The sequence below is a fragment of the Pipistrellus hanaki genome (genome assembly GCF_964339955.1).
Source record: "Pipistrellus hanaki genome assembly, chromosome: 17".
NCBI lineage: Eukaryota > Metazoa > Chordata > Mammalia > Chiroptera > Vespertilionidae > Pipistrellus > Pipistrellus hanaki.
The window spans coordinates 41,335,300-41,346,240 of NC_140519.1; the positions used below are offsets into that span (position 1 = coordinate 41,335,300).

The 10,941-nt window shown below is 48.6% G+C and overlaps 1 protein-coding gene and 1 long non-coding RNA gene across 3 annotated transcripts in view; both read left to right on the top strand.

Annotated features, from left to right (window-relative positions):
• Window positions 1-10,941, top strand: part of LOC311611990 — a 567,051-nt gene that overhangs the window by 96,729 nt on the left and 459,381 nt on the right. The window lies entirely within an intron of this gene.
• TSPYL5 (TSPY like 5) overlaps window positions 8,019-10,941 on the top strand; it is a 214,269-nt gene continuing 211,346 nt past the window's right edge. The window contains exon 1 of one of the 2 annotated variants that reach the window (XM_084864586.1): window positions 8,019-10,875. In XM_084864586.1, the coding sequence (XP_084720712.1) occupies window positions 8,121-9,443 (1,323 nt within the window). In that variant the 5' untranslated portion in view covers window positions 8,019-8,120 and the 3' untranslated portion in view covers window positions 9,444-10,875. The remainder of the gene's footprint in view (window positions 10,876-10,941) is intronic. The other variant, XM_084864587.1, reaches the window with a different exon arrangement.

The following is a 10,941-nucleotide window of genomic DNA, read 5'->3' on the forward strand; positions in this document are numbered from 1 at the left end:
CTTTGAAGAACAATTCATGATTCCTAGTACCACATGGCTATTATCAGGTGGCACAACTTTCTAATGGTAGAGTGGTAGACACTTTGGGCACATGAATGAAGGCAAAGTTTAATATCTCAGAATTTCCCTCATAAAAGTGACTTCTATATGCAGACCCAGGAGTCCAGCAGGATCATGGCTGCCGTGGGACCAAGGCCTACTTCACTGCCTGACTGGGTCCCCTGGAGAGGTGAATGCTGGACCAGGGAGCAGCCGCTCAGAGGGCAGGTGGCTGACCGGGATGAACGGATGAATGGTGCTCCCACAGTGGGTGATCCCCGCAGACCACTCCCCCAACCAGTGCACAAATCTTGTGCACCAGGCCTCTAGTAAATTTATATTGTGTTAAGCCACTAATATATTACCAGCATCAATAGACAACTAATTCAGGCACAGTTCCTTTATCTTTTACTTCACCATTGTTGCTTCTTGTCAACCAGTGGGCTTGTTTTTCTGAGTTCAAAAATCACATAGGTTTGGGTAGGATTTCTTTAGATCACCGTGCATGCTGACTCATATGTCAGGCCCCTGACTGTGGCCACTCTTTTTTGCTAACTGCTTCCCTCATCAGACATGAACCCACCCTATCCCATCCCAAGTACGTAATCTCATAAGAGAAATGTTCTCTTTTAATTTTAAAGTGACATGCTACTTTATTAACTGTGTGTAGTGTCAGGGTGATTTGTAACACTTTTCAGTCATGACATGATGATAAAATTAAGGCCAGAAGGACAGGCCCTGAGGAAAATGTGAATTATGCCAGCACGATTCTTAACATGACTTTTTCCAGGTCCTCTTCCAGCAAATGAGTTCTTTTATCATTAATACAATCTCTATATATGAAAGCATAATATACAAATTGTCCCTGCAGGAGTTTGACTGGGAGTTTGATCTCTCGCTATGTCATGCACAGACCACTAAGGGGCGGAACGGCCAGCAGCTGGGAAAGGAAGGCCCTGGCCAGCAGCCGGAAGGCCCCTACTGGCCCTGATTGCTGGCCTAGGCCTAGGGACCCTTTCCATGCATGATTTCATGCACCAGGCCTTTAGTGTCATATAAACTCTCTTGATGATGAAATAATTCATTTACTAGAGTCATACACAAGGCATATGGTAGCAATTTTCAAAACATCATCGGTCACTGAAATATTGTTTTATGATGAATTGGGAAATTGATTGCTTTTTCTTTTTAATTGGTTTGAGTAATGGAAGTCCAGAGACAAGAGGAACATTTGTCATCTTCTTCCCAGAAGCACTTTTGTTTAATTCCAGTTCTCCGCTGTGGAGTGGTGGGTAGGCTGCCGGGTACTGCGGCGGTCCCTCGCATGCTTGTTAACCTTCTGCAGGATGCCCGCTCCATGCACACTGTCATCTCCAGGTCTCTTCCTGCTGCAGTGGTTCTAGGCTCCTCCCTGGCTCCTGCTGGGGGTGGAGGTGGGGATGGACTTGGAGTTAAGAGAATACATATGTCAAATCTCGTGGCCCCTCCAACTATAGGTCATGTGTTTGCCACAGAATGTAAACATTCCCTTTCTGTTCTAAAGAAACTAATAAATCTGTGATCAGATTGCTACTTGTTTTGCTTCCCGTTGGTTTCCAACTCACGGATCCCATGCTGGGGGTAGCTAACGTTCCAGAAGTCTCCACAATCAGGACATACTCTTTAGCTTTAGTTATTTTCTCCTGGGTCGTATGGAAGGGGTACTCTCTATAGGTCCCGGTGCCAGAAAAGAAATTGTTGCTCTTTCTATGTCCTTGGCCTTGTATCTCTAAGTCTTTTCCTCCTAATCATTTTAGAACTCATAATTGTGAGGATCCCCCAGCCTCCAACCTCATCCTCTCTCTGATATTTGGTCCCCGAGAGGGGGAGTTTGGTTACTCTCCAGTAACCAGCGTCTCCCTCTCAGAGTGTGGGTAAAACCTTAGTAGACACAGTATATTCACTCTTCTCATGCTAGATTTTTTTACTATCACATCTGAGTCTGAATTCTTCAGTGGGAAACTTACTGCCACATAATTCACTTTTACTCAATATTTTCTCTAAATAGGGTAATACCCGTTTTTGCTGGATGTTGAATGAATTAGGATTGCATTATACCCAAGACCAGATGGAGCTGGCTTTTTCTGAGGAAGACAAAGCATCAGGTTTTCTTGTCTTGGGAACAATGCCAGCTTGAGCAATTACCTGGCTGCTGTCCTAATTGTCTTAATGTGTGAATCAGAGGGGCCATATGGGCCACCTGATCAATTATGTGGGTATTGATTAAGAAGGGGAGGAAAAAATAACCCAGAGAGGACATTATTCACTCAAGTTTACCGTTTATGTCAGGAGTGTGTTAGTCACTCAGTAAAGATCTGCAGATGCGGCTGCTGGGGACAGCCAGCAGCTTGGAAAGCTTTTGAAGACTTCATCCTGCAGAGAGAGAAGTGTTTTTGGAGTCTACATTACACATGTTAAGAAATCAGAGGTAGCCCTAACCGGTTTGGCTCAGTGGATAGAGCGTCAGCCTGCAGACTGAAGGGTCCCAGGTTCGATTCTGGTCAAGGGCATGTACCTTGGTTGTGGGCACATCCCCAGTGGGAGGTGTGTAGGAGGCAGCTGATCGATGTTTCTCTCTCTAAAGAAGTGCACAGGGCCTGCTTGATTCACTTACAACACCTGCCTGGTCCTGTACCTGCACCCCGATCCGAAAAGCCATCTCTGACCCCATGGAGAAACTGAGGTACAGAGTCGCTCTGAGAGGAAAACAGCTTAACTCTCTGGGGACTCCCCTTAGTACCTGTGTGAAATGGGGAGGGCTCAACACAGGAAAAACAGTTTTAAAAGCAAATGCACTGGTTTCTCTAAACACAGCAATGTCTGGGGGAAGCAAAGAAAGTAAGAGGAGACAAAAAAAAAAAGGTGAAAGAACACAAGAGGAGGGCGTGGCTGTCAGGAAAATTCTGCATGCCCTTGGTAGCAGGGAACGGAATAAAACTCACTAGTCTGTGGCTAAGGGTTTTGCATCCCCCCATTGATGAAGGAGGGTCTGGTGTGAATCTGTCTGCACTGGCCTCTGTGAGGCTTCTGGGCCTGCTGGGCCATGGGAATCTGCTTCTCCTCCCACTGTGTCCACTAATGCAATGAGCCCCTCATGGTTTCTTGCAATCCTTTAGTCTGTTATCCTTTCTGGTTGAGCATGAGAGGCAATTTGGATCCCCCAGATGTTCTTAGCCATCCTCCTGGCCTCTGTCTACTAAACATGGAGAACGCTAGCCGCTCTTGCACTTCATTCTGGGGTCTTGAGAGACTGCACATAGGGTAGATGGAGGGTGGGACAGGCCATTCGGAGGTTCCTTTGGCAATATGTACCCTGCACTTCTGCTTGTACTCTGCTAGCTGCCCTGTGTTGGAACGAGGCCCTCTGAGAAGATGTCTTATCTAAATTTCAAGTTGGGAACCAGCCTTCTCAGCTCTCTACCTTCTCCAGAGAGAATGGTTCCTGCCAACTCTCCAAGGGTTTTGACCCCTGGAGGAGTAATTTTGAGAATCTCTTCTCAAGATCCTGTACCAACTATACACTCTAAATTTTTCCCAAGCTCCTCAACCCAGGTCAGAAAAGATTCTGCTTTTCTCTTTGTGTGCTGGAGATATGGCTTGTATATCCTCACATATTTTTCTTCCACTGTGGTTTAAGTTATAAACTCTATGATCTTATTGCCCCAGGATCTGCCTTTGATGAGCTAAAATTACCCCCTTTTTCAATGCTATTATATCTTCCCCTCTCAATAGCCTGTTTTGAATTTCAAAGTGAAGACTATGACTTGCTGAATTCTGCTGGGTTCTTTGGTATATTCCCTTCTCTAGGACAAAAGCCTCAGGCTAGAGATCTAATTTTGAAATTTAAAAAAAATATATTTTATTGATTTTTTTTTTTTTACATAGAAGAAGAGAGAAGGATAGAGAGTTAGAAACATTGATGAGAGAGAAACATCAATCAGCCGCCTCCTGCACATCTCCTATTGGGGATGTGCCCACAACCAAGGTACATGCCCTTGACCGGAATCAAACCTTGGACCTTTCAGTTCACAGGCCGATGCTCTATCCACTGAGCAAAACCCGTTAGGGCTAGAGATCTAATTTTAATGGTGAAAATGTTGTAGGGTAAAAAGGAAGAATACATCTGTTAATATTTTAAATGACCTTACAGCTACTTACATGGTATAAACCAAATGACTTAGGTGTTCTACAAAATTTTGCCCTTTTGGAGGGAACTGGGAAAACTAGGCACATTTCTCAAAATTGTAAGTGCAAGTAGTTTTTGAAATTTACCATAAAAGGCAGATTTTTCTCTTCCTCCTTGGCTTTGAAAATATTCTCTATGAAACCCCATTCTTTTCCATGATCCTCCATAACCTAGGAGGGTTGGTTGGCAAAATGCCCTCCAGTAAGCAATTCTCACTGCCATAGAGAATTAGACTGAACTGCCTCCTTGGGGAGAGAGAAAAGCCCTGGAAATGTCAAGCCTGGGATCTTAAAGCTTCCTGAGAGACTGTGGGGAAGATGGTTCTCTTGGCTGGGGAACAGGCGGGATAACTGGAATATTTCCCCCCAGTTGCTGATTTCTAGGATTCAAGGGAAACAGACCTTAAAAGGAAGGGAGGAAGTACAATTTTCAATCAAAAGTAAAGACTAGTTATCCTAATATTTTGAAAAGTGTTTTTATGAGTACTTAGCATTTGCTCTTGATGAAATACCACATATATAAGAATCAATTCGCCCTGGTCTGATGGCTTAGTTGGTTGGAGCATGGGCCTGTACACCAAAAGGCTGTGGGTTCGATTCACAGTCAGGGCACATACCTAGGTTGGGAGTTTGGTCCTGAGTTGGGGTGTGTATGGGAGGCAACCGATCTCTCTCTCTCTCTCTCTCTCTCTCTCTCTCTCTCTCTCTTTCTCTCTCTCTCCATAAAAACCTTGGGTGAGAATAAAAATAAAAGAATCAACTAGATGCCGATCTTATGAAGCCAGGTTTCTAATTACCGGGGAAAGGTCAAAACACCCTCAGTTTTATGAGTTCATGATAGTAAACTTGATTTTTCTAATTCTATTCACAGAATGCTTATGACAAATGCAGTGCAAATGGAGATAGAATCTTTATTCCCAAACTGTTGAACTGTTGAAACGAAACTCACCGATGTTGAATATTATTATACCATAGCAGGTATATACCACATGGAAAAATGATTCATGACTAACTGATGTATATGTTTGCATGCATATAAATATATGTGTGTATGCACACATACACACACATATATATATAATTTTTGAAAACTGAAAGGTATTTTTACACACCAGGGAGAGTTTGACATTTTAATCTCTCTAACAATAATTTTACGTCATGGATTTGTGGTTGAGAGCCTGTGAGCTGCAGTAGAATTGCTTAGACTAGAACCATTGATTAGCTGTGTGACCTTGGGAAAAGTGGAGAACCTTCTTATATAGCAGTAACCAAATTTTAACCGCACCCCAATGGAGTGGTTGTGGGGATTAATTAGATTAGAAGATGGCGCTGTATAAAGTCTAAAATAAAAGTGAACTTTCATTATAAGGACTAAAATGTGCAAGGCCCATGCTAGATACTGAGATGCTTATCTCTCTGGCATGATGAACAAGGCTCAAGGCAGATTGTATGCTAAACCTTGTCTTGCTGTGGGCCAGCCCATGCTAATCCTGCAGTGGCTTAGCCCTGGGCGGGTGTTAAATGATGCAGATGCTGATGCTGGATTAAGGCTCTGGACAGCAGAGGCTGGTCGAGCTGTGAGTGCTCTGAGAAGCCGGCCAACCCATCCGTTTTTTTCCGTTTATAAAAGGATGTGACGGCGTCAGTTGATGTTTTAAATGTTTTCTGAGATTTACAGAGCGTTCCAGACTGCGGTTATTCAGCTTCAGGGGCAATTTTGTACAAGGACTGGCACAAAACTGCATGTCTCATTGCCAAATGAGTATTCCGGTTAATGAATTTCCTGTGAGATCAAGAACGGAGCTGCTTATTATGGTCTGGGAAGGTCAGGAAGGCCTTGGAAGGGAGTGATTATGAAAGGGCCTTCAAAAGGAACTTAAGGTAATCCTTGGGTTAATCCCCTAATTCAATTTTTAAAATTTATCATTTAAAATTTTCACCTAACAACTATCCCTGAATGGTATCCTTAACAAAAGATATATATATTCCCCTCCCCCCCAAATTATGAGTTTAATAGGTTTCCAGTGTAGATCTGAGTATATAACCATTGATAACATAGCTTCTGTGGGGACAAAAGGAGCACTATGAATTTCAGACAATCAATGTATAAACCCTTTTTCAAGAATTCTTTGTTTTTTTTTTCAATGATTGTTCAATGAATATTCTTCATGTATCAGATATTGTTGTAGGCACATATGAACAACAACCACACACACACAAAAAACAAAAAAACCACAACAAAAAAACCACACAAAGATCCCTGTCCCCATGGAGCTGACATTCTAGAAGAGAGATAGCTAATAAACATAATAATTGGTATAGTGGCCCTAGCTGGTTTGGCTCAATGAATAGAGCGTCAGCCTGCGGACTGAAGGGTCGCAGGTTCAATTCTGGCCAAGAACATATGCCTGGGTTTTGGGCTCAATCCCCAATATGGGGTGTGCAGGAGGCAGCTGACCCATGATTCTCTCTTATCATTGATGTTTCTATCTCTCTCTCTCCTTCTCTCTGAAATCAATAAAGAAATATATATAAAAAAATAATTGGTAGAGTGTATTGGAAGGTGATAACTGCTATGAAAAAAAGTAGAGCAGGGTAAGAGGGATGGGGATGGGTGGTCATTTTACAGTGGCTAGTCATTGAGAAGGTGGCATTGAAGCAAAGTGTGAAGGTAGCCAGCTAAGGCGACTAACCATATCTGAGTGAAGAGCATTTTAGGCAAAGGAAGAGCATTGCAAAGGAGGCAGGAGTTTGAGAGCAGTGAGGAGGCTGCTGGAAGGGGTCAGAGAGGTAGGGGAGTGGTGGGGACTGAACTTGCTATATCATGTAATGCTTTGCAGGCTATTGTACAGCCTTTGAAAGGTCATTCGTATTGGCATGTCTTCAAGTCAAGTCTGCCTGTATCAGAATAATTCCTGCGTTCCCCTGTCTCCATCAACTTTAATGTGTTCCTTGGTGTCCCTCAGCCAGTGTTCTCACCTGGAAGACGAGAATGATAACAACACCTCCTTCACATATTGATATAATGCATATGAAGCACTTAGTAAAGTGCCTAATTCATGATACTCACAAAACACTAGTTGCTATTATTCTTATAATTACTGTTGGCAACCCACCAATGTATCCAATCGCTCTGTGGCCTGGCATTCTGGTACTCCCCTTTCCATGCCCTGGAGGCTTTCCAATGAGGCATGGAGGCCAATAGCAGTTGCATCATTCATGATAGATGTCATGGGAAATAATGGGAGAAACTGAAGGTGTTTAGTTTGTTTTTTAAAATATATCTTATTGACTTTTTACAGAGAGGGAGAGAGAGAGAGAAACATCGATCAGCTGCTTCCTGCACACCCCCCACTGGATATGTTCCCCCAAGCAAGGTACATGCCTTTGACCGGAATCGAACCTGGGACCTTTCAGTCCGCAGGCTGATGCTCTACCCACTGAACCACACCGGTTTTGGCGAAGGTGTTTAGTCCAGAAAGTAGATAACCGGACAGACGGGCTGCTCCCTTAGGGATGGCTAGTGTGCGAGGAGTGACACGTGTTTCTCCGGGACCCCGAGGCCCCAGGGAGACATTTAAAGGGAAACACCCGCCTCGCTGGAGCGCAGGGAGCTACACTCGGGGCAGACGGGGTCGAGGCGCCCGCGGGGGTGGGCTCCTGCGCAGCTGCGGCGGCGGCGGCGGAGCCAATCACTGCGCGCGGCGGCCCTCGCGCGACCTCCGGTCCCACAGTCGTGACGTCGGCGGTTGCCATGGCGAGGCCCTCCGCTTGGGGCCGCGAGCTGGCGCCCGAGGCGACCCGGCCGGCCAGAGCGTGGCGGCTTTGAAGCCGCGTCAGCCACGGCCACCACCGCCATGAGCGGCCGAAGTCGGGGCCGCAAGTCCTCCCGCGCCAAGGGCCGGGGCCGAGGCCGGGGCAGAGGCCGCGCGCGCGCCGCCCCGGAGCCTCCGGACCCCCCGCAGGACCCCCCGGAGGGCCGGCGGCCCGGGGAGGACGCGCCGGCGGCGGCGGCACAGGTGCAGGCCGGCGCGGGGTGGGGCGGCCTCGGCCTGGAAGGCGCCGCGCTCCCGGGCCCGGAGGAGGACCCCTCCCGGGTCCCGCTGGACTGCGGCCTCGCGCTGCGGGCGGCGGGGGAGCGCGGGCAGGCCGCCGCCAGGCTCGGCCTGGGCCTGGGCCTGGGCCGGGCCTCCTCCCTGTCGGAGCGCCTGGCGGCGGACTCCGTCTTCGTGGGCACCGCGGGCCCGGTGGGGAGGCTGAGGAACGGCCCCCGCGTCCGAAACCTGCTGCGCGGGCGCGCGGGGAAGAAGGCCCCGGCGGGGAAGAAGGGCCCTCCGGCCGTCGCTGGTGGGAAGCCCAAGACCAGAGACCCCGCCGCTGGGGAGTGTGCGTCTGCCCCAGAGGAAGAGGAACCGACGGTGGAGGAGGAGGAGGAGGAGGAGGAGGAGGAAGAGGAGGATGCAGGGGCAGGGACCCCAGCGACGACGGCGACGACGACGGATGGCGGCATGGATACGCTGGAGAGCGTCCAGCAGAAGCTGGAGTCCATGAACGCGCAGGCCGACAGGGCCTACCTCCGCCTCTGCCGCAAGTTCGGGCAGCTGCGGCTGCAGCACCTGGAGCGCAGGAGCCTCCTCATCCGCAGCGTGCCCGGCTTCTGGGCGCGCGCTCTGCAGAACCACCCGCAGCTCTCCTCCTTCCTGACCGCCAGAGACAGACAAGTGCTGGGCTACTTGAACAGCCTGGAGGTGGAGGAGCTCGGCCTCGCCAGGCTGGGCTACAAGATCAAGTTCTACTTCGAGCGCAACCCCTACTTCCAAAACAAGGTGCTCATCAAGGAATACGGGTGCGGCCCCTCGGGTCAGGTGGTGTCTCGTTCGACTCCGATCCAGTGGCTCCCGGGACAGGCCCTCGAGTCCCTGAGCCAGGGGAGCCCAGCGGACAACAGCCCCAGCTTCTTTGGGTGGTTCGAGAACCACACCTCCATCGAGTCCGACAAGATCGTGGAGATTATCAACGAGGAACTGTGGCCCAATCCCCTGCAGTACTACCTTCTGAGTGAAGGGGCCCGTGCAGAGAAAGGGAAGGAGAAAGGAAAGGAGAAAGGAAAGGAGGGCAGGCAAGGCCCAGCGAAGCAGCCAGTGGAGGCCCCTGAGCCTGGATCCAACAAGTCCAAGTAATCTCTGCACAAGTCTCCCGACTACCTCCTGCTGGACCACGGGTGTTTGGCTGGCTGCCTTCTCTTCACGTGGGCCTCTGTGCACTTTCTCCCTGTGAACTTCCGGTTCCAAGAACATGGCATTTAGGATCATGTTCTTTTGCCTCCCCAGGGCCTTGCTTTTTTACGTTAGTGTCCCAGGTTCTAGGATCCCACACCTGTTGTTTATCTGTTAAGCACACACGCTCCAGATGTGCACTGCCTTTATCTACGTGCCTGAGCCCTGCTCTTGGCTCTGGCCTTTCTTGCCTGTCATGGACATTCATGAGACCTTCTCCAAGAGGACCTGGGCATCTTTAAGCTCTGCTCCTTCAGAGCCTTTGACTTGAGCGGGCTTTGTGTTCACGGTGGCCATGCATACCATACATGGCAGGATTGCTACTGTGAAATGGAGCTAGTGCCCATGGTACTGGCCATCAGCCAGAACTTGATTGTTCAATGGCCCGGGAGTCACTAGCCAAGGTACTGGACAAGGGTCCATGCTATCCTGCCGGATATGCAGCATACTGGCCCTTGACTGCTGGGCACGGATGAGGTTAAGGGTGAGAAGCAGTATGGCGTGTGTTCCATTCCAGCGTGTGTCTCCTCCTGGCTCTGGGCCCTTCCACTGGAGAGCCTTCATCAAGCTCTGCACCGTGCCTCACTAATTGAGCTTTGTCCAGGTTGTTAATCAGCCCCAGTTGGCTTCCTGTTTAACAAGGACCTCCAGAACACCCTGTGGACGCAACACTCCCTGCCAGTGCAAGACACACACCTACCTTCCAAAGCTGGGGCCTTCCAAGAATCCCATTGGCTGTCAGACTGATGGGTGGGCTGGTATGTGTGGACATGTGGTCGCTGTCATTATGCTATGGCTCCAGATGAGGGTGGGGACTAGACTCATAGAATCTAGGCACCTTTTCCAATTCCCCTTATCAATTTATGACACATGACCAGATGCTATAGTGAGTTTGCTGGGGAAAGGTATTTCTGACATGTGAGCTTGTATCTACTTCATTTCACACCTCCATTTTTTTTTTTTTCTCTTCATGTTAACTAACGAAGAACTTGCTTTTCCTTCTTTGCTACTGCCTTTGAATACCCATAGAAATAGGCTTCCGTCTCCAGTATAGGGGACTCTCAAGACTCTGTTGGGGTATGGAGACAGGGGTGGGCAGAGTCTGTTCTGGATCTCCAAGGCTGATTTCCACCGGGTGTAAAAGCTGAGCGGGGCCCTCATCCTTAAGGGCGGGGACGTAGGACTGTGTCTACCTGGTGTACTTGCCCTCCCCCTAACTTCCCTTCCCTTATGGAAGACCTCACTCTGAGTTCTGTGGAGGCTTCGACTTAGAGTTGTAGGGAGGGTCTGCTAGGCAGGGGAGTTGGAGCAAAAATATACAATAGTAAAGGAATGAGTCTCGTTTGGAATGGGCCTGGAAAAGTAGATAGAAATGGCTTAAGAAAGCTCAGGGAGACTATGC